Source organism: Echiichthys vipera, assembly GCF_963691815.1.
Source record: "Echiichthys vipera genome assembly, chromosome: 20".
NCBI lineage: Eukaryota > Metazoa > Chordata > Actinopteri > Perciformes > Trachinidae > Echiichthys > Echiichthys vipera.
In genome coordinates, this window is record NC_139845.1 from 25,138,007 (window position 1) to 25,160,896 (window position 22,890).

At 42.7% G+C, this 22,890-nt stretch overlaps 1 protein-coding gene across 2 annotated transcripts in view; it reads left to right on the top strand.

Annotated features, from left to right (window-relative positions):
• The window catches only part of arhgef39 (Rho guanine nucleotide exchange factor (GEF) 39), a 104,669-nt gene that overhangs the window by 7,271 nt on the left and 74,508 nt on the right, over positions 1–22,890 (top strand). Inside the window, exons 1-3 of one of the 2 annotated variants that reach the window (XM_083934733.1) lie at positions 13,987–14,016; positions 17,988–18,159; positions 20,102–20,196. In XM_083934733.1, the coding sequence (XP_083790859.1) occupies positions 18,010–18,159; positions 20,102–20,196 (245 nt within the window). In that variant the 5' untranslated portion in view covers positions 13,987–14,016; positions 17,988–18,009. Of the gene's footprint in view, positions 1–13,986; positions 14,017–17,987; positions 18,160–20,101; positions 20,197–22,890 lie in introns of those variants that run through there. The other variant, XM_083934734.1, reaches the window with a different exon arrangement.

The window sequence follows — 22,890 nt, forward strand, 5'->3', positions numbered from 1 at the left end:
CAGACGCTCTGTATACAGAGGCTAAAAGTCCTTACCAGAGCGACCAGGGTTCAACTCTGATCTGCGGCCCTTGACTACATGTCACTCCCCCTTATTCTCTTTCCCTCCCGTTTCCTGTCAATCTTCAGCCGTACTTAAGAAATAAAGCCATGAACAGGTCCAATACATAACTTAAAACAAATCCAACCATCTCATGACAGTAGAACATTTCAAGAGAATTCTCAAACAATTGCAGAAAACCCCCAAATACACTACAATTTTTATTACTTAAGTCTAAATGATACAATTATGTGCTTGTCAGCAGGCCGGAAGCATGAAGTGTCAACACTTGACGCCATGATTACCATTTGACAAAAACATTGTTAATTACAACTCAGAAGTTAAGTGAAGAGCCAGCGCTGAAGCATTAAAACATAAATGAAGCCTTTGCCCCTCTTCAAAGGCAGATAATGGGATTCCACATCAATAAACACTTATGAGATTGTTTCACATCGAGTACCAGCCTTCTGCAGAAAAAGTTCTATTTGACAGTAATATTTTCCCTGTATTCACTGAAGAGATTTCTGTCAAACAGTGCTCCTATTTATTTTGATGTGACTGTTATTTGTTGCTTTTTTCTTTTTCTCTTAGAGCCAACTCATTTCATATGTCTTGGTCTTGCAACCTTGTTTCATATAACATCTTCCAGCAAAGGTAGCTTTGCCTCTTATGTGTTGAATAATTCACGAGCTGCAATTCAATACAATTGGATTGGGGAGAAGGGGACTCAGAAGTTGAATTACAAAACATCACATTCTTTCATCTCATGAAGTTCTTTTTTTTTTTTTTTCAAAGTGCAGAGGTCAATTATGAGTCCTCTGGCAATAGCTGGTATGAATAATACACCTAAGGGCTCCAGGACCTTGGGAGAGTTCCTCCACTTGTGCAGATTATTGACGATTTAAAAAAAATGGACCCTTTGTCTGTGGTCTCCTGGACCGTTCATGCCTCCATAGCCTCAAGGCAAAAGAGGCCTAATTTGCACTGGTCTGTTTTGGGGCCAATTATTATAATACCAAATGTACTGGAAACACAATAAAATTGAAAACAATAAAGAGAAGTCCTAGAAATATCATGCATTTTAATATTCCTCTCATTATAAATTAATTTTATCTGTTTAGCAATTTGCAGAGTTTTGCTTCACTCTCTTTACACTCTGCCACATTACCTGCAGAACATGGACGCCCTGCTCCTGGTGTGTAGAGCTGCTGGGAGGCCTTCTCCCACTCACTTCAGTCAAAATATACTTTAAGTGTCAAAAGTGAAAGTACTCATTATGCAGAATGACCCCTGTCAGAATGATGCTGACAAATAGTACAATACTCCCTCTGAATAGTAGTGAAGTAGTGAAGTCAATGGAAATGGAAATTTTCAGAAAATACAATTACTCAAATAAAGTACAAGAACTTTAAAGGTCGAATGTGTAGAGTCTTCAAAGCTATGTTTGAGAGGGAAAAAACCCCGTTTTGAGGGGTTCAGAATGAAAGTATTGCTTTTTCCATAAAAAAATGACAATGACTTTCTGTCCTGTTGTGTTTCCATAGTAGCAGCCAATAGCGTTGGACGTTGCTGGTTGCCAGGGTGTTCTGTTGTTAGGTGCAGCTACTGTAGGCTGGCACTGGGTGAAATGGAGTTTGCCAATCGGAACCTCAGTGAAGGGGGCGTTATTTGTCCCAGCAGCAGAGTGAGTGGAGACGGGCAAAAACCAGAGTCAATATAGGCCGAGCATTCACTCCATGGACTGAGAGAAAGGAGAGAAACGCCATTCAAATGCACGCCCAAATGGCTACGGTTCACCTTGATCGCTAACATCACTTTCATCTTTACTTAACTGGAACGGCTAACGCTAACGTCAGTCAGTCAAACTCCTCTAATGGTGTTTTTATGGTGTGATTTGCTGGAGGGGAAAGGTTCAAACAGGCTCAAACAGACTCTGGGCCTGGTCTTACCAACCTGGCAACCCGACTGCTGGAATTATTTTTTGTTGTTGTGACTACGATCTTGAGACACTAGGTGGCTGTGTTCTTCTCATTCTCCATATTAAACCTTTAAGTATAGTAGAAAGAAAAAAGGCGTGGCGGCTTGCGCCTTCCTCAGGGTGAGGCGCAAGCGGCCACCCGTTGGTGTTTTAAAGTTTACCCACTAAAATAAAGGGTTTTTAACTTTTTTAAACCCACCTGAGTGCCTGCACTTTTTTCTTTCTGATCTGTTACCCTTTGCAAAAGCACCGGTGCTTTAAGGGACACCAGCAGCGCTCCTGTGATCCAGTTGTTTCTTTAAGTATGGTAATTGAGTAAATGTACTATAATCACCTTATCACCTTGTAATATTGTTTAGGTTTTTTTTAAAGGAATGTCACTATTATTGACATTTAGAAATAAGTATTTTACATGATATTTGTATAAAACCTACACTGTGCAATGGCCCAGCCCATAGGGACTTGGCTTTTGAACACCGGTTCAAGTCCCCAAATGGACTAAGACAGGAAGGTGGACTGGTGGCTGGAGAGGTGCCTTTTCATCCCCTGGGCACTACTGATGTGTCCTTGAGCAAGGCACAGGGGAGCCTGTGGCAGCCTTCTCGCTCTGACATCTCTCCATTAATGCATGTATATAGGACCTGTTTGAGGCGTGTGTGTTAAAAACAAAAAAAAAGACTAATAAAGGCATGCTTTCTTTCTTTCTTTCATTCTTACTATAAAATATAAGGTCTGATAAAAATGATCAATTCTGTATTTTGTGAAAGAAACAGGAATATTGACTGTGAGTTTATCACCACAGTTTAACTGTAATGTTTATCACTGTTACATTTCTCCCCGTAGGCATCATTGTGTCCATGAACTTGCTTGAGGGGTCGTTTTGGAATGAATGTCAAAGAAAAAAGGTTGAATCACTGGACCCTGAACAGAAATCTAAAGGTCTTAGTAATATCTTTCCAACAGTAAAACTGTTGAAAATGCAATCATGTAATATTTTGGAGGAGGCATAGTTTTTTTTTTCAATCTGTTATCCAAATGTTGACCAAAGAGAAGATTAGAATGTTTTTGTTTTCTCCATAAAAATGTTTGTCTATAGTGAGTAACAAGCCTGTATTCTTATAAGTTGAACATCACTGATGTTCTGTCTAATTCAAAAAACTCTTCAGTCACAGTATGTGAATACCACTGTTTGTAAAAACCCTAACAAATGAAAAAAAGACATTTGCTGCTGTTTGTCATTTCATGTTTTTGTAATTAACACTCAAACCAATGCCCAGATGGGAATTAAATTAAGTTGCCAGCAATTGCCAAACACAGTAGTTTATATCAACTGGTTTGATATGAGTGCACTTGTTATATTACATCCATTGGAACAAATTGAAACCAGGGAATTTCCAGGATATTCAGTACTACATGTGTCCTGCTGAGTTGTTCCAGCAGCCCCCCTCCTGATACAGTATGTGTCCTGTCTTGCAGCAGGACTTGGCCTCTGTCAGCACTAGATGTCAGTGTTCTCGCTGCTCTGTGAAGCTGCAGTGTGAACTCCAGCCTCGGATATGCTCGAGAAAAAATGCATCCTATTGTTTCACTGGAAAGTCCAAAGTCTTCATGGATTTCATGCTATAGCCCCCTGCGCCATGGCCTGATTACTGAGGGCATCACTTTTATCTCATAATGAGCACCAAACTGCTGAGCTGCGCTTTATTCTGGAGCCACTCTCCTATCAACCAGTGCACCATCTCTCACCACTTGTTGCCATGCACTTCAGTTGTGTCTTTAAGTAAAAAGATATAACTTCACACATCTACATTACAATCTACCAAGGGTTTGAAAATGAGTCAGAGAAAGTTACAAAAAGAAAAGGAAAGAACAGAGAATACAAAACTACCAAAAGTTCACTCCACAGTTTAAATCTTAAGCATACCAAAATCATTTATATTACTTATTCCTTATAGGCTACACGTTGGAGTCTCAGGGTACGTCCACACAATGAAAAAAAAACCTTTTTTTCTCCATCGTTCATAAAAAGTTTTTCGTCCACATGGTCTCGACTCAAGAAATATCTGCGTCCACATGAAACCAGTGAAACCGACTAAAAACGCTGTAGTTCACATGCCAGGCCTGGAAGTGGCGCTGTAACTGCCACAGAAATACACCAACAACAGAGAAGAAGAGACGGGGAGACGCTGTGGAGAATACAAACAGTTTTCAAACAGAGTTTCTCTCCAAATCTGGAGACTTCCCAAATCCTCCTCCATCCTAGAGAGAAATCTGTCCACTGTTTCTGGTGTTAGTGGAGATAATACCGCAAAAGAGTGATTTGTGGTGATGCACGAATCTGTCACTTTCTCACAAGATTTAGCGACTTTTCACACCTTCTTAGCAACTTTATTTATACAAATCTGCTAGAGAGCAGTTTAGCTCCTTATTCAGAGCATCAGGGAAAAGGGAGAAATCTGTGCTCAGCCTAATTCATTCCCATGCATGTTGCTCAGAGTCCAGTTCAGTAAACAGTCTCTGGGTCTCTCCTCTCACGCAGCAGTACTGTTGTTGTTATGTGATGCCGCGGGGTCAGAGGTCGGAGGTAGGGCGATGACGGCATTGTTTAACAGTGTAGTACAAGTATGGGGCTTCACTGTCCAGACGACAATGCCACAAAATCAAATCTTCCCACTCTGGGACCCGCTTTCAAAAGATACCGTTTTCAGGCTCTGATGACGCCGGCTGCGTGTGGACGGGCCCTCAGTAACATTTAAAGCTGGATTACCAGGAATCCAGGCCCCCCAAGGGCTCCAGTGTCAACTGGTTTGTGCAAAATAAATGAATATAAAGTAAGGGATATCCACCAACTGATAAGGGCCTTAAAGTGCTTCCTGTTTTAATGCCTGATCTTGAGGACCTAATGAGGGCCACTAGTTGAAAAACATTCATGTGGTTAGTTTATATCAACTGGTTTGATATGAGTGAAAGTGTTATATTACATCTATTTTTTTTGTTTATAGTTCAAAACGAAATAACAAAAAACATGGTATTTCCGCTTTCTCGTTCATTGGTTTAAACGAAGAAACAAATGGTCCAAACGTACACGGACCCTCAAAACATGTAAATTAGCAACCTCGTACTTATTTTACCTAAGCATTGCATTTGCTATTATGGTAGTCTGTCTTTATGGTTGTGTTCAAATGATTGTGCTTTGCTTGAGTATTATACAACAGCGCTACGTAGGTGGTGGAAATAGCTGTCTAACAAAGTAAGTTATCAGTTATGGTTCTAATAGGTCTGACTATTGCCATCAGTAAAAGGTTTTGTTAAAAAATGCCACATTGCATGGCTAATTGTTATTTGGAAGATTATAGTTAAGCTAATAAAGGTAATATAATGCAATGCAAAGATAAACCTTCTGTGGCCTGAGGAAGTGTGATCAAGTTCCATTGTAAATATGGATAACCCTACATTCAAGATTCAAGAAGCTTTATTTATCCAGAGGGAAATTATTGTGCAACAGTTTCAATACAAAGGTGGGAAAGGATCAGAGTAACAATAAGCTAACATAATCAAATAAAAAAAAAGCTAACGTAAAATAAATCAAACAATTAACTAAGTGTGACAGAGTGCAACAGACATTGTGGTTAAGCCTGTGAATGTTCTCATTCGTCCAGGTCATCGTTATCCTCAAAGCAATTTCAGTCAAAAACAATTGTGGTTAAGCGTAGGTATATACAATATACAACAATACAACTGTGCAGATTGAAATAAAATAAGTACAAACTAAATAAGTGAGAAGGAGCGATAAGTGATAACAGTGTTAAAAATGTAGCAGCATTTCCTACAGAACTAAGTGACAGTATGGCACAGTGAAGTGTAGCAGCCTTTCTTACTGAAGTAAGTTACAGTAAAGTACAGTAAAGTACAGTGTAGCAGCATTTTACTGAGATACGTTACAGTAAACCACAGTGAAATGTAGCAGCATTTCTTACTGAACTAGGTTACAGTAAAGCACAGTAAAGTGTAGCAGCAGTAAGTTACAGTACCACTAAGTAAAGTGAAGTAGTGGTAATGTAAAGTAACAGTGTAAAGTGTAGCAGCATTTCTTACTGAAGTAAGTGACAGTACAACTGAATAAAGTGGTGCAGTGATGATATAAAGTGACATTTCTCAGGACACAGCGTCTCCACTGTTCCTTACTTGACCAGGGAGAGATGAATTATAAAGTTTGATGGCCACCGGAAGAAAAGACTTCCTCCGGCGTTCAGTGTTACACCGGGGGAAAATTAGACTGTGGCTGAAGGTGCTTCTGCTGGAGGTCAGCAGATGGTGGAGAGGGTGAGAGTTGTTGTCCAGGATGCTGTGCAGTTTAGACAGCATCCGCCTCTCAGACACCGCCACCAAAGAGTCCAGTTTGACCCACAGGATGGAGCCAGCCTTCCTGATGATCTTACTGATTCTCTTTGCTTCTGCTGCCCTCAGTCTGCTGCCCCAGCACACAACAGCAAAGAAGATGGCACTGGCTACCACCGACTGATAGAACATCCTCAGCATGATGTTACATACATTGAATGACCGGAGCCTCCTCAGGAAATAGAGACGACTCTGGCCCTTTTTGTAGAAAGCCTCAGTGTTCTTGGACCAGTCCAGTTTGTTATCCAGGTATACTCCAAGGTATTTGTAATCCTGGACAACATCCACAGTCACGCCGTTGATGGAGATGGATGTGGGGGCAGATTTACTCCTGCGGAAATCCACCACGAGCTCCTTAGTCTTGGTGGCGTTTAGAATCAGGTGATTAGCTGCACACCAGTCGACGAAGGAGTCCACAACGCCCCTGTATTCCTCCTCCTTTCCCTCACTGACACAGCCAACAATTGCAGAATCGTCAGCAAACTTCTGCAGGTGGCAGGACTCAGAGAGGAGCTGAAAGTCTGAGGTGTACAGGGTGAACAGAAAGGGGGAAAGAACAGTTCCCTGTGGAGCTCCAGTGCTGCTGACCGTCGACCCGTCAAGTAATCCGTATTTCACTGTGGTTCCCGGTCTGTCCAGGTGGGCGCCGGCACGGTTGAGCAGGAAGATGATAGCGTCCTCCAAACCTAGTCTCAGCTGGTAGGCAAACTGTAGAGGGTCAGTGATGAGCTGACCAGGGGCCGAAGAAGTGACAGGACCAGCCTCTCCAGGGACTTCATCAGGTGCGACGTCAGCGCCACCGGTCTGTAGTCTCGGAGGTGCTGGGACGCACCTTCTTTGGTACTGGTACCAGGCAGGATGTCTTCCACAGCACAGGGACCCTCTCAAGACTCAGGCTGAGGTTATAGATGTACTGCAGGACTCCACACAGCTGGATCGCACATGCTTTGAGGACCCTCGGGCTGACACCGTCGGGACCTGCTGCCTTGCCTGGGCGGAGTCTGCACAGCTCCTTCCTCACCTGCTCTGCAGTGAAGGTCTGTCTGCTGTGTGTGTTGGTGGGGGTGGAGAGAGGTGATGGCGGGGGGGAGGGGCCAGGTAGGGAAAAATCAGGAAGGAATTGAGGGGGAGGGGGGGGTGTCAGCAGGGCTGGAGGTTTGGAGGTGGATGGTTGTGGAGGAGCCGTGGGGGGGTGGTCCAGAGCCCTTTCATCAAATCTGTTGAAGAACAGATTCAGCTCATTGGCACGGTCAGTACCACCTCCTACTGTCTAGCTACCAGATGGTTTGTAGCCAGTGATGCTCCTCATGCCGCTCCACACATCCTTTAAATTGTTCTGCTGGAGTTTGTGCTCCAGCTTCCTCCTGTAGGTGTCTTTGCCCTGTTGGATCCTCTCCTTCAGCTCCCTCTGGACCTGCCTCATCTGCTCTCTTTCCCCTTCTCTGAAGGCCCTCTTCTTCTCATTCAGCAGGACCTTGATGTCTCTGGTGACCCACGGCTTGTTATTTGGGAAACAGCGTACAGTCACTGTAGAAACAAGGCTGTCCACACAGAAATTGTTGTATCCTGTTATGCAGTCCGTGAGATCATCAAGGTCCTCTCCATGTGAATTACAGAGCAAATCCCAGTCTGTGAGTTCAAAGCAGCCCTGTAAAGCTGCATCAGTCTCCTGTGACCATCTCCTCACAGTCCTGGTGGTCACAGGAAGCCGCTGGACTTGGGGCTTATACAGGGGCTGCAGGTGGATGAGGTTGTGGTCTGATCTTCCAAGAGGAGGAAGGGCAGTGGAGCTGTAAGCCTCCTTAACATTAGCATACAGCAGGTCCAGTGTCTTGTTTTCCCTGGGGGGACAGTCCACAAACTGCTGGGCAGTGTTGCAGCCAGAGTGATGTGGTTGAAGATATTGCAATGAATGCGTCTGGGTACCGTGTCTGAAGGCCCGCGACGACGTTGTGGATGACATCACTCGCATGCGCCGCGTTTGCAGTCGGAGGAATGTAAACAACCAGGACGATCACGTGTGAAAACTCCCTCGGCAGATAATATGGCCGAAGACTCACGGCAAGCAGCTCAATGTCCAGGCTGCACACACGCTCCTTTACAGTAACGTGTCCAGGATGACACCACTTGTTGTTAATAAGAATAGCAAGTCACCCACCTTTCCTCTTGCCACTCTCACGGTGACTCCTGTCCGCCCGAACAGTCTGAAAGCCGTCCACAGTTACGTTAGAGTCCGGGATGTCCTAGTGAAGCCACGTCTCTGTGAAACCCAGCACACTGCTCACACGATACATCCAGTATGTATGTAAGATGGCGCCGCGGATGGCTGCCTCGATTTGTTGGTGCACTTTGTTTTGTCTTGTTTTGTTTGTCTGGATTCACGGCTGTCTTTCACCAGAGAACAGCTCATGAACATTCGGGTAACAACTCCGCGGGATTTGTTTCCCGAATTTCTGGCTCCCACATCGGTTCTGCTGAACTTTTTAGTCCAAGGTGCCCTCGCCTTTACAATCTTACGCTGTCGCAGGGGGAAACGAGCCGGTGCGCTCGGGCGCCTTCGCCAGAGGGGAAGACGCACACTGCTACCTGGAATATTTCTCTCTAACGTGCGCTCACTGGGCAATAAAATGGACGAACTTCAGCTCCTGTTGAGGAGAGACAAGGACTTTAATTCATCCTCTGTTTTGTGCTTCACCGAGTCATGGCTGTGTGAGAACATCCCGGACCCTGCGCTACAGCTGGATGGATTCCAGCTTCACCGAGCGGACCGTGACACGCTGCTCTCTGGCAAAACAAAGGTTGGAGGTATTTGTTTCTACATCAACAGCGGCTGGTGCAACGACGTAACGGTGAGACAACGGCACTGTTCTCCATTCCTGGAAACTTTTATTATTAATTGCAAACCATTCTACTCCCCACGTGAGTTCGCTTCCTTCATTCTGGTCGGTGTTTACATTCCACCGGAGGCCAACGTGCAAGACGCACAGCGCGCGCTCGCCGACCAGATACTGGAAGTGGAGCGGACCAACCCGGACTCCTTAGTTATTGTCCTCGGGGATTTTAACAAAGGTAACCTCAGTCACGAATTGCCCAAATACAGACAGTTTATTAAATGTGCAACCAGGGAGGGGAACACTCTGGATCACTGTTACGCAACAGTCAGTAACGCTTATCACGCCGTCACCCGCGCTGCACTGGGACACTCTGACCACAACATGGTCCACCTGATTCCTGCCTACAGACAAAGACTAAAACTCTCTAAACCTGTGGTGAGGACATCAAAGAAGTGGACCAGTGAAGCTGCAGAGGACTTAAAGGCGTGTCTGGAATGTACTGACTGGGATGTTTTCAGGACTGCTTCCACCAGTCTGGATGAGTACACAGAAGCTGTGACCTCATACATCAGCTTCTGTGAGGACTGCTGTGTACCAACACGCACCAGGCTGACTTATAACAATGACAAGCCCTGGTTCACACCCAGACTGCGACAGTTGAGGTCTGACAAGGAAAGGGCTTTCAAAAGTGGCAACAGAGCAGAGTACAAAGAGGCCAAGTACAGGTTAAGCAGGGCGGTGAGGGACGCTAAACAGCTGTACTCCAAGAAGCTACAACATCAGTTCTCCTCTAACGACTCTGCCTCTGTCTGGAGGGGGCTCAGGCACGCTTTGAAGATCACCTGGACAGTACTCACACCACCCCCCACCACACTACCCACCAGCTCCAGCCCATCAGCCCTTCTCCCCCCCACCACCACAATAGAGACTGTAAACCTCCTACCACCACAGCTGCCCCTCCCCACCCCCCCTCCACGACACCTCTGTCTGTCCTTGAGAGAGACGTTAACAGGCTCTTCAAGAGACAGAACCCCCGCAAAGCTGCTGGGCCAGATTCCGTGTCGCCATCCTGCCTGAAGCACTGTGCAGATCAGCTGTCTCCTCTGTTCACGGACATCTTCAACACCTCCCTGGAGACATGCCGTGTGCCAGCTTGCTTCAAGGCCTCCACCATCATACCAGTCCCCAAAAAACCAGGACCCACCGGATTAAACGATTACAGACCTGTCGCCCTGACCTCTGTGGTCATGAAATCCTTTGAGCGCCTGGTTTTGTCCCACCTCAAATCCATCACAGACTCACTCCTGGACCCCCTGCAGTTTGCCTACAGAGCCAACAGGTCTGTAGACGATGCTGTTAACATGGCTACACACTTCATCCTCCAGCATCTGGACTCTGCCGGATCCTACGTCAGGATCCTGTTTGTAGACTTCAGCTCTGCATTCAACACAATCATCCCGGCTCGTCTGCAGGACAAGCTGTCTCAACTCAACGTGCCAGACTCCACCTGCAGGTGGATCACTGAGTTCCTGACTGACAGGAAGCAGCACGTGAGGCTGGGAAGCCTCACCTCGGACTCCAGGATGATCAGCACCGGCTCTCCGCAGGGCTGTGTTCTTTCTCCCCTGCTCTTCTCCCTGTACACTAACAACTGCACCTCCAGTCACCAGTCCGTCAAGCTCCTTAAGTTCGCGGATGACAGCACCCTCATTGGACTCATCTCTGGTGGGGATGAGTCTGCCTACAGATGGGAGATCGACCAACTGGTGTCTTGGTGCAGGGAGAACAACCTGGAGCTATATGCTTCAAAAACAGTGGAGATGACTATAGACTTCAGAAAGAGCACAGCCCCACCCTCCCCCATCATCCTGTGTGACTCTCCAGTGGACACTGTGGAGTCCTTCCGCTTCCTGGGAACCATCATCTCCCAGGACCTCAGGTAGGAGCCAAACATCAGCTCCCTCATCAAGAAGGCTCAGCAGAGGATGTACTTCCTGAGGCAGCTGAAGAAGTTCAATCTACCACGGACAATGCTGGTCCAGTTCTACACTGCCATCATCGAGTCCATCCTCACCTCCTCCATCACCGTCTGGTACGCTGCTGCCTCTGCCAAGGACAGGCGCAGACTGCAGCGTATCATACGTTCTGCAGAAAAGGTGATTGGCTGCAACCTCCCTTCTCTTCCAGAACTCTACTCTTCCAGGACCCTGAGGAGAGCGAGGAAGATAGCTGCTGATCCCTCCCACCCTGGACACTACCTGTTTGAACCTCTCCCCTCTGGCCGGAGGCTGCGGTCCATCAGGACCAAAACCTCCCGCCACAAGAACAGTTTCTTCCCCTCTGCCATCAGGCTTTGGAATTCTGCTAAAGACACTTAACGGTCATTCGTTATATTAACGACATCTGGAACTTATACGTTATATTAACGTACCCAAATCACAGGTGTTATATTAATTTTTTTTTCACTGGACACTTTAACTCATACAAATACAGTCACTTATATTTCATGTATATAATGCCATATGTTTAGTTTTGCTTGTGTTCATGTTAATATTTATGTAGGCACTGTGAAATCAAGTCAAATTCCTTGCAATGAAAATTGTCTGGCAATAAACCTGATTCTGATTCTGATTCTGATTCTGAGTCTTCACCAGGCCCGCCAGCTAGTCCATCTTATTAGCCAGCGACCTCATGTTCCCCATGGTGATGGAAGGGAGACATGGTTTATATCTCCTCTTCTTTTCCCGGTGTTTACGTCCAGCCTTACATCCCCTGTACTTTCTCCTCAGTTCTGTGGGGATTTCAGGCCTCTCCCGCATTAGCGCCATTGGTGCTAGCGACAAAAGCCGTTCACAGGTGTAAACAATGGAGCCGCCGCATTGTTGCATCCAGACGGAGACGCGGTCGCCAAAAACAGTCCCAAGAATGAGACAAATGGACAAAAAACATGTAAGAAAGTTAACGAACATAGTTGGCTAGGGTTAGCACGACTACTTACAGGAAAAAGCACTAATAAAAAGACAGTAAAATAAGATACAATAGCAAAAAAGTGCGGAAAGGAGAGAGAGCAACTGTTGCTGGCTGCCGCTTTACACAGCGCCGGAACCGGAAATGAGAAATGATAGCTTTTAGTATATCAAAAAGTATTATGGGTTGTCATTCTGTATTTTATCCATATAATGTTCACATTATGTTCCTTCAGCCCACTAATGTTACCTGAATGGCAACAAGTACAAGCTGACATTGCCCTCCAAACAACAATAAGCAATTAAGATAAAATTTGGCACTTTTGAACGAAACCAATTATAACTACCAACAGTCAAACTCCTCAAAACCTTACTGATGTGTTGTCACAAGTTCTAATATCAAAATTAGAAGCTTTAATCCCTGGGGAGATACATGAGGTCCACTTCACTGCTTCTGTGTAGAAGAACACCAAATCTGTTCCCTCAGTTTATGAATCTGTGCGCACAGATTTACACTCTCTGTAGTGGCTCTGTATCCATTAATTAGCAAATTCGCCCTCTCCGACACAGCATCATCCTCGTACGTGCTTACCGTGTAAACGACAACTTCAGGTCCAAGAATGTTTTAAAAAAAAGACGCTTTTTAAAAAAATGTCTGTCTTTTAGTAATTTTAAAGGTTGAATATAGAGAATGAGCAGAACGCCGCCATCTAGTGTCTCAAGATCGTAGTCGCAACAACAAAAAATAACTCCAGCAGTCAGGTTGCCCGGTTGGTCAGACCCGGCCCAGTAGCCTACAGGAGACCAGAATCTGTTTGAGCCTGTTTGAACCCACCGCCTCCGGTAAATCACACCATAAAAACAAGTATTAGAGGAGTTTGACTGACAGTTAGCGTTAGTGTTAGCCGTTAGCGTAAGCCATTCCAGCTAAGTAAAGATGAAAGTGATGTTAGCCATCAAGGAGAAACGTAGCCATGTGGGCGTGCGTTTTAATGGCGTTTCTCTCCTTTCTCTCAGTCCATGGAGTGAATGCTCGGCCTATATTGACTCTGGTTTTTGCCCGTCTCCGATCACTCAGCTGCCGGGACAAATAACGCCCCCTTCACTGAGGCTCCGAAGCAGCTGAAGGATTGGCAAACTCCATTTCACCCAGTAACAGCCTACAGTAGCTGCACCCAACAACAGACAACCCTGGCAACCAGCAACGCCCAACGCTATTGGCTGCTACCATGGAAACAGAACGGGACACAAAGTCATTGTCAAACCCGCCAATTTTTTTTACATATACTACTAACCAATATATTTTTTTTGGGAAAGCAATACTTTCATTCTGTACCCCTCAAAACACCCAGTGGGTGTATTTTTTATTTGTTTTTAAATATAGCTTTTAATAAAGATTCTTCGTATTCAACCCTTTCATTTTTGTTATTATAACAAGATGAAAATCAAATCTCTTTTTAAATTGAGTTAATCACTTTCTGACCTTGATAAAGAAAAAGGCATTTGAATATCCTTTAGTGAATTGAAAATCGAACGACCAAAAGATACAATGACCCAAAACGTGCACGGACCCACAACTTGTTACAAATATCAATATCTGGATGAATGTAAGCACGTTATTATTGAAGTTCAGGATGCAGCTGGTACAGTAGCAGTCCAGTTGTGAGCACAGAGCGGGAGGTATTTCCTGTGACGTTGCAAGGAAGCAGCCAATCGGCGTGCGCGTCAACACTGCAGCCCGGAAGAAGGAAGCTCAAATCCAAAAGAGCGCCTTGGTCAAAAGTGGGATCGTTACCTGAAGGTAAGCCTCTTATTACTTCGACATACAGTATATACGTAAATACATTTGATGTTGTTACGGCAACGCGTTTCTCACACGAAGTAGCGTTACTGTTCCTTATATCGCTTACTCACAGACTCGTGCGATAGCCTGCTACCTTTCGACAAGAAATAATGTCGACGTTAAATAAAATGATACAGAAGTGTCCTTTTATGGACTGTTTCCCACAGCCGCAACTGTACACATGTTGCTCAAGTTACCTGTGTTTGACTGGTACAATAAATATTTCAGCAAAATATCAGAAACCTTCTAACTTTTCCTCAGTCGGGCTCCCTAAGTTATCTGCCTGCCTCACCCAACTAATGTGTGAGATCTTTGGGATCACCGGAAGTCAATGTTAAATTCGACATAAGACAAGAGGATGCCTTAATTATAAAATCGATAAGCCCTGAAGCTTTCACCTCAACATGTTATGGAACTGTTTTACTGTTCCTGACTGATTCAAGTTTGTTTTTTTTAAATAACTTTTTATTTTATTTAAACATTTTAAACGTTTTACAAAACATTTCCTGACACACGACTTTGAGAATTATTTAAATTATTCAATTCAATTCAATTTTATTTATAGTGCCAATTCATAACAAAAGTTATCTCAGGACACTTTACAGAGTAGGTAAAGACCACACTCTATGACTTATTTATGATTTACATAGACCCAACTATTCCCCCGTAGAGTACGGTGGCAACGAAAACCTTCACTATAACAGGCAGGAACGTGGAACAGACCCTGCTCTGTGGAGGACGGTCTTGACTGTACAGTGGAATGAGTTCAAATAAGTTAAATTAATTATAAAATAAATAAATGCATTAAAAGGGGAGAGGAGGAGGGGGAATTGAAATGAGAATACATAAGAGAAAAATTAATAAAATGATTAACTAGATAAATAAAACACACATCCACCAATACATCATCCTACACATGCATGTATGCACATACCTTCAAACATATACGTATGTATAATTAGATTATAAGTTAAAGAGGTATGTTAATGCGTAAAAATAATATATTCAAACAGAATAAGTGAATATAGCGCAGACTAGCAGACAAAAATTGACAAATATAATATTAACAATAGTAAAAGCACTGACAATGACAGGTAGAAGAGCAAATATCTATAAAGTGTAGCTGAGCAGCACCTACAACAGTACTCCATCACATCGTCCCATCTATCGTACACCCAGGTATCTTGAAATACAAGTCCATCTTTGCATTAAAGTGCGCGTCATTCGCTCCATTCTGTATACATGTTTCAGGCTCTGGGTCCATTTACCTATGGTTGGTGGTTTTACTTTTCTCCTGTTCACACAAATCATTTTCTCCGCTACTAGCAAGATAATCCCCAGTATTAAAGTTTTTTTTAAATAATATTTGTAGTTAAACTTCGGTCAGACCTGTCAATCAGTTTGAGAGTGATAACCAGTCTGTGATTTGAATTTAAATAGTTCGGGACAGTCAATAATTGTGCCAGTAAATCACTTATTACTTAAATAAATATGGATCATAATGGGATTTGAAGATGCTAATTTTTGCTTAGTTTTAATAGTTGACAACCCATTCTCACTACAAGCGCATTTAGTAGCTGCTTGTTCCTCGATCAAATCAAACAATCTTCCTCCTGTCATCAAATTTAGTATTAAACTACAATAAAAATTGATATTTTCTATGTGGATTCCTTACTGATTTTGCACCGATATGACTCCGCAAAGGTCCTCAGAAGAACAAATAACCACTTTATTAAAGAATATAATATAATAATTATACATTATACCTGCAATGTATTACATTATCAACCAGTTGTAGGAATGAACACAGAAAAAAAAAGCTAAATAAACATCATGTTCAGTAGACCATCAGTAAATTGTTCACTTTTTTAACATTTAATCAGAAAATGTGGCAATTTCTAAATCACTCATAGCACTCTTGATTATATGTTCTGGAAAAACACTTTTCATATATACCGATAGATACTGATATGTCTTTGATGGTCTCATAATATTGGTCGGCAAATATATATTTCTGGCTGTACATGAAATTGTTAATGTTGAAATTTCTCATTTATTTTTTCACTTTTAGTTTTAATAGCTTTTTACATGTTGTAGGAATTTGGAGAGAGGCATTAATATGATCATGATTGTTGACTTATGTAATCTGACTAGGATACATTCTTAGTAGATGTTTCTGGTAACAGAAACCAAGTTTACAAGATGTGTTCAAGGTGTGTCATTTTTAAGACCCCTCCACTCTGACTTTGGCTGTAGGTCCCCTGGGGGAGGGTTGGCATATTTCCACAGCTGGTTAAGGGACAGACCAGTGTTTGAGAGAGATTGCCATTATTTATTTTGCAAGTAGTCAATACCGGTGCTAATACGATACTTTTAAAATGGTGCCGGTGCCTTAACGGTTCCGATATCAATACTTGATCGACATTAAAGTACGGCTTTTTTATTAAGGCAAATTGAAAGTTGAAATTTATAAATCCTAAGCTTATTGATATGGTGGTGTTCTTCTGATACTTCTTCTTTTTATTATTAGCCTATTATTATTATTGTTGTTGTTGTTGTTATTATTATTGATCCAAGGTATGGCAGGTATGCTATACCTTGTCATGTCACTATGAAGGATTGGGTGTAATGCTATAAACATGATAATTTCCAACAAATTCTTCAAATTAAAAGTCCCCTGTCAGTTTTTTATTTTAAAGCTTTTATTGTGAAGCGGCAAAATCAGGAAATTTCGGGTTTCCAAACTTTACATCAGCAGTAGGGCTTTGACTCTAAATTTTGATATTTATTATTAATTATATTCAAACAAATATTAGGCATCCCTTAATATTCAAACCTGTTATGGACACTATTTTGTTTGCTTGTAAATGTTGTTTTCAACATTTACAAGCCTGGTGAAGTTGTGAATTGCACGCTCATTAGCAAGGCTGATATTGGTCATCTTCTCTTCTGACACAATGGTTACTGTTTTCTAATTTTGATCACTGCTTTTTTCACAAAATAAACGTTGTTGTTGAAGTGCCTTGGTTATTTAAAAAAAAAAAACATGCTAGTACAGCAGTGGTATAGACACAGAGGATATTCCGTCAAATTCTGAACGATAACAAATAACAATATTTCAGAAAGTATTTATAATTTGTGCTCTAATTGTTATCTCCTGTGTATATTGAGTATCGCCATTCAGCAAAAAAACGTCAAGATATCATTTGTTGTCCATTTTTTGTCCAGCCATACTTATAACCCATTCTAACTAGAGATGCACAGATCCGTTACCTGGATCTGATATCGGCTGAATGAGGTCGATCCAGCATTCAGATCCACTCGTTTCTTTTTTATTAATATCTTACACAGTAATACAGTTACAGCGATCAAGTCACTTCAATTCAAATAATAATTAGTACATTTATATCTGTGTTCATTTATTACCTTTTTTAACAAGGCTTTATGTCACGCCTTTCACTAACATGGACAGGTATACGGTTCATTCATTCAACAGTAGGATCAGATCAGTATCGGGTATCGGCCAATACGCTCAGCCCAGGTATCGGATTGTAGTGTTGCTGTTTGCCGGGTTTTTTTTTTTTTTTCAACGCACTTTGGAAATATTGTTCTGTTTATTCATCTTGATTGCATTCTGTTTTAATTTATATTTTACACAGATCTGTTACAGTTACTGTTGCAAACTGAACATTTACTGCTGTTATTTTAAATGAAAAGCTTTTCATTGGTGGACCAGTGGGAGTCTTTTATTGTGAAGCAAAATGCTAGCTACTTAGTGTACGCTGAGATACTGTAGGATGCTTCAAATTTAACACAGTGACCTATCAAATGACAATCGAGACGAAGAAATGAACTCCTTCTCTCATTCCAATGTGGCATAATGTTTGGTTTATTATCTGTAAACCTGGCCTGGTGTTGTGTCTCTGCAGTGTCCTCCTCATCACTCTGACCATGAGTTTCTCCCCTGGTCCGTCCGGTCCCCCTGGGTGCACCAGTGTCCAGGAGCAAAGGGACCGCTGGGAGAGAAAACGCAGCCTTACAGCCAGAGAGTTGGTGCAGACAGAACAACGCTACTGCCAACAGCTGGAGCTGGTTACCACTGTATGTACTGGCCACATATGGTGTTCCATGACTTTTATAGTGCAACCAAAGCTTGAACCTTGGTATTTCAGACCCATTTGGGTCACGTCCAAACTTCTTGTGAGGAAATCTTTTAGAAGCTTCTCTCTTTCCTCTGCCCTCTTCTCTCTGGCTCCCCTCACCTGTAGACTTTCCGCTCACCTCCCCTCTTCTTCCTCATCTGTCGCTCCCTGAGGTCTCTTGTCTGGGGTTTTGTCTGGGCCACTTTCCAGCTGCAATTGGCCCCTAGATTACCCATGGACCAAGCAGGGCTGACTACAGCCTGAGGTGGGGTGAAGGGTCATAGGCAGGACTTACCTGGCTTTGGGCTTGGTAGACGGACACAGGTTAATAAGGAGAAATGTAAACACAGCACCTAAAATTTCTCATGAACTTGCTGAAGAATAACGGAAAATGGAAAAAAACAAAACAAAAAAAACAACCCACAGTATTGGTCAAATGACAAAATTATGGCTCTACGCAAATCCTGGGCTGAAGATAACGTCCGGAGACAATCAATCAATGGTCTTTTTCAATTACATAAATCAAATAAGCCATGGAGACAGTTTTTTTGTGTATGAACTATTAACAGAGAAATCCGGTAGAGGCACTAACAGCCGGACTTGGCTTGGGAACCGCAGAGTCGCAGTTCAGGTCCTTGTGCGGACCAAGTATGGAGTGTGAACTGGTAGCTGGAGAAAAGAAAAGAAAAAAGAGAATTTGGACTAACAGCCAAACTACACAGACTGGGTCCATTACATCCTATTGAAGCGGCTACATGGGCTGTGGAAGCTGTGCGCACTAGCGTGGGAACCCCGCGGCTCAGCTCTATTTTAACAAGGCATGTCTATTTTTCCTCCCTTACGGCCCTCCCAACAGGTAAAAACTACATAAAACTGAGAAAACGAATACAATCAGTTTAGATACATACCTTGTTGTAACAGAGGGCAATGTGAGGCAGCACAGTTTCCAAACCTGCAGAACCAAACTGTATATACTGAGTGTGTGTAGCAAGTACACACCCTGCCTATGTATGCTGCATTTCCATTCCCCATTTATTTTAGCTGTAATATACTTTCTGTCTTTATTCTTTCTATCAGAATAGAAAGAAAGCGCTGCATTTAAATGTTTTCATCCTCATCCATTGTATTTGGATGGAGACAGAAACCTCAGAGATGGATGTCACAAAAACAGGACACATTCAACTAAAACTAACTGCATCGCTAGATCCCACTACACGGCTTTGCTTTGATAATTAGGGTGCATCACCCCAATTCTTTTTTTCATAATAACATACACACTCTCAAAATCTCCAAACTTTCTCAGAGGCATCATGTACGTTCCACTGCTACATCAAATTATGTGAAGTGCACTCTGACTATACAGTACATTAACAGACTGAAGGTAGCATCCATGGTACTCCCTGTGGAGAGAACAGACTTTTTCACCCACCGCTGCAGCCTCATTTCTACACAATTACTCACCCTCCACCCGTTCAGTCCAATTAGGAGTCATTTTAGGCTTAATGCACATTCAATTTGCTAATCCCATTTTCACTTCAAATGACTTGAGACCAGCACAGCTGTCGCTTTATTGTGAGTGTTGTGGTATAAAAACGTCCCTCTGTACGCGTGCTTCCTATGAGCCATGCAGATATACAGTACCATATATTGTTAACAGTCAGTCTGGGCTGTAGGGTAAAAAACTACCAACCTCTAAGTTGGTATGTTATGTGCAGTCTGTTGATGGTATTATATTTTGCTCTCTATTGTTGGGAAAGTAATTGAGATGTAAGCACTCAAACTCATCCTTATAAAAAAAGATTTCATCAAAGGCATATTCAATCAGACCTGTTTTAGCTTCTTAATACAAATGCTGAGAAATAACATCATTGCATCTAACTCTGCTTTCTTGTTTCTCACAGTACTTTGTGGAGATCTTGAAGGCCAAAGGAACCTTGAGGCAGGACATTAGAGAAAGCATCTTCAGTTCAATTAAAGCCATTCATTCAGTAAACCAGTAAGTATCCTCTGAATAATTAACATTTTCATCTATGGGATGTTGGACTGAGCATTAGTAGTTTGTCTCTTGCTTACGAATGCAGTCTAGATAAACTCTGACTCTACCTTATCTGCACCATTAGCACAAGTCAATGATATTGTGTTGCAGTGTAGAGGTATTATCTCCCATGGTGGATATATTAATGCATATCAGGTAAATTACTCCAGGTGATATCACAAGTGAAGACCATTATTCTTACCATAGAAAATTCCTGCCTTCTCGTTGCCTACCTGACCTGCTGTTGAAGATCTTAGAGGGTGGTCAATTGGAAATCAGAGCTGAGAGAAGCTGATCTCAGCATGTCTAGACATTAGATTGATCTGGCTCTCAAGGTGGTGTAAGGGCACACTCACACTGTCCATTCGTACTGTGCCCAAGCTAAAGTCTACTTTGTTTGACAAGTGTGTATAACTCTTCCACGCCCAGGCATGGCACGCTTCATTTCAAGTAATGCGAGTACAAACGGCCCTGGGCCGCGGGGTAGGAGGGAGGAGGGACAATCACGAAGCATGCCTGGGCACGGTACGAACGGACAGTGTGAGGGCGTCCCAAATTTCAAATCACCAAGTGCACTTGAAAAACTTGGTTATATAAATAAAAGGTTGATGTTTAAAGTTAGTACACATGTACGTGCTAAGGCACTGGATTCAGCTACGGAATCTTTAAATCAATGAAGTAGAAAAATAGGGCTCATGTTTTTGAAAGCTGATACCAAAATTTATATTTTTAATAGTTTCAGATTTCAGCTTTTATCATTTCTAGGTTAAAGATAACAATACTTGGTATTAGGGGCTGAGCGATATGGACTTTTTAGGGCGGATGCTGTTTATTTTCGGCCTTAGCCGATGACCGATAAGGACTGCCGATTTTCTTGAGCCCATATTGATATATGATAAACGTTAACACAAATTTATATTCAAGTTTGTATAAAACGAATGTCTCATCATTAAAGCTCTTCTTGGGTGTTGCGCTATGATATCACTGTGATGGCAAGGGAGCTCCGCCCCGCTCCAAGTAGAGAGAGGGAGGGAAACACACACACACACACACACACACACACACACACACACACACACGTCCAAACCTCCAGCTAAGTGGTCGCTAAATAAAACTCCTACAACACTGGACTGAACCACGGGACAAGGTCGGCATTAGTTAATCCTATGACCAGTGTCTGTAACAGCTACCGTATCAATATAGTATTGTTTGTACCTTTCTCGTGTCGGTTTACCGTGCAACACTAGTTCCACACTGAGTGAGAACAGAGCGTCAATGAGATGCGATAGTCTGACGCTCGTGTGTTGTTGGACAAGGACGGACGTTTTTTTAGATAAAATAATTATTCATAAAATAAAAAAATAATAATTCAGTGCCGCTCCGCTGGTGGATCCATGTAGAGGAAACACTGGTGTGTGGCGAGATGTCTCTTAAAATAAGAGTGGGAACCCTGATTTTTGTGGGACCTGATCTTAACTTTAGCTTCTCATGCAAGGCTTCACAAACATCTACACGCACCCCTTAGCTCTGCATTGGCGTATTTGCGCCACCGTGCAGCCTGAGCACAGTCTAATAGACAAAAAACATTCACTTTCAGACTGCACACAGCTTGACAAACTGTGGAGGATTTGGGATACCTTTGATTGGGAGTTCCATTTCCAGACTAAATAATGAATGGTGTGGGTTCCCTCAGGCTCTCATCCTCTGTAGACTGAAAGGCTTTCTTGTTGGGAGTGCTACAATGAAGATTGAAGTATAAATTACACAGTCTGATGTATTGGATAAATGGTTCTACAGTTCCCATACATCTTCATTATGAGCCCCTTATTGAATCAATGGTTGAAACATAATGGCAAGCACTCCATTTAAAAAATGGTCCATGGAGAGACAGTGTTAGTGCTAGACTGATCTACCACTGCTCGGTGATTGATTATAGATTTTCCCATAGTCTTTTCACTTTCTTTCATTCTGACATTTGATATACAGTGAATATCTGTGTCACAGTGCCGAGAATAATCGCAGTGGTGATAATTAGTTCTCACAGATGGATATGTGGGTGACTTTCTCATCCATCTGTCACACATGAAACATCAAGTACAACATACTGTATGTGTAAGTGCATTAAAGAGGCTCACTTTAGTATCAAGCGAATGTTGTAAAAGGCTTGCTGCTGTGTCTGTCAACAAGTGCACTGTCTCAGTCAAGTTGAGGGCTTGGATGTCTGATAAGATTCACACTTGTTTCATATTGTTTGATCAGCTCCTGACTCAAATTCAAGTTTAGGACAAGTTCATATATGGCGTCTGCTTATATTTAGACAACATTTAACATTTGAGAATGTTTGCTTCTTTTGTTAAATGAGAAAAAAAAAATGTTTTTGGTGTCAATATAGAAACTCAGGTATCATACTGGCACTGGTACACAACCCTGTCAGATGAGATTTATTTTACTTTGGATGGTAAACCGAGGACACTCTAGACAAGATGCAACATGGAAGTATTTGAGATGAGATGAGGGTTCGCACTAGGGATGTCAGGATGAACGTTTTTTGCGTTTAGTTTACAGCTCCTCCCCTGCTTCGCATATTTGTGCGAAGCTAGGTCAAAAACGTCTCGGGCATTAATTCAATTCAATTCAGTTCAATTTTATTTACAG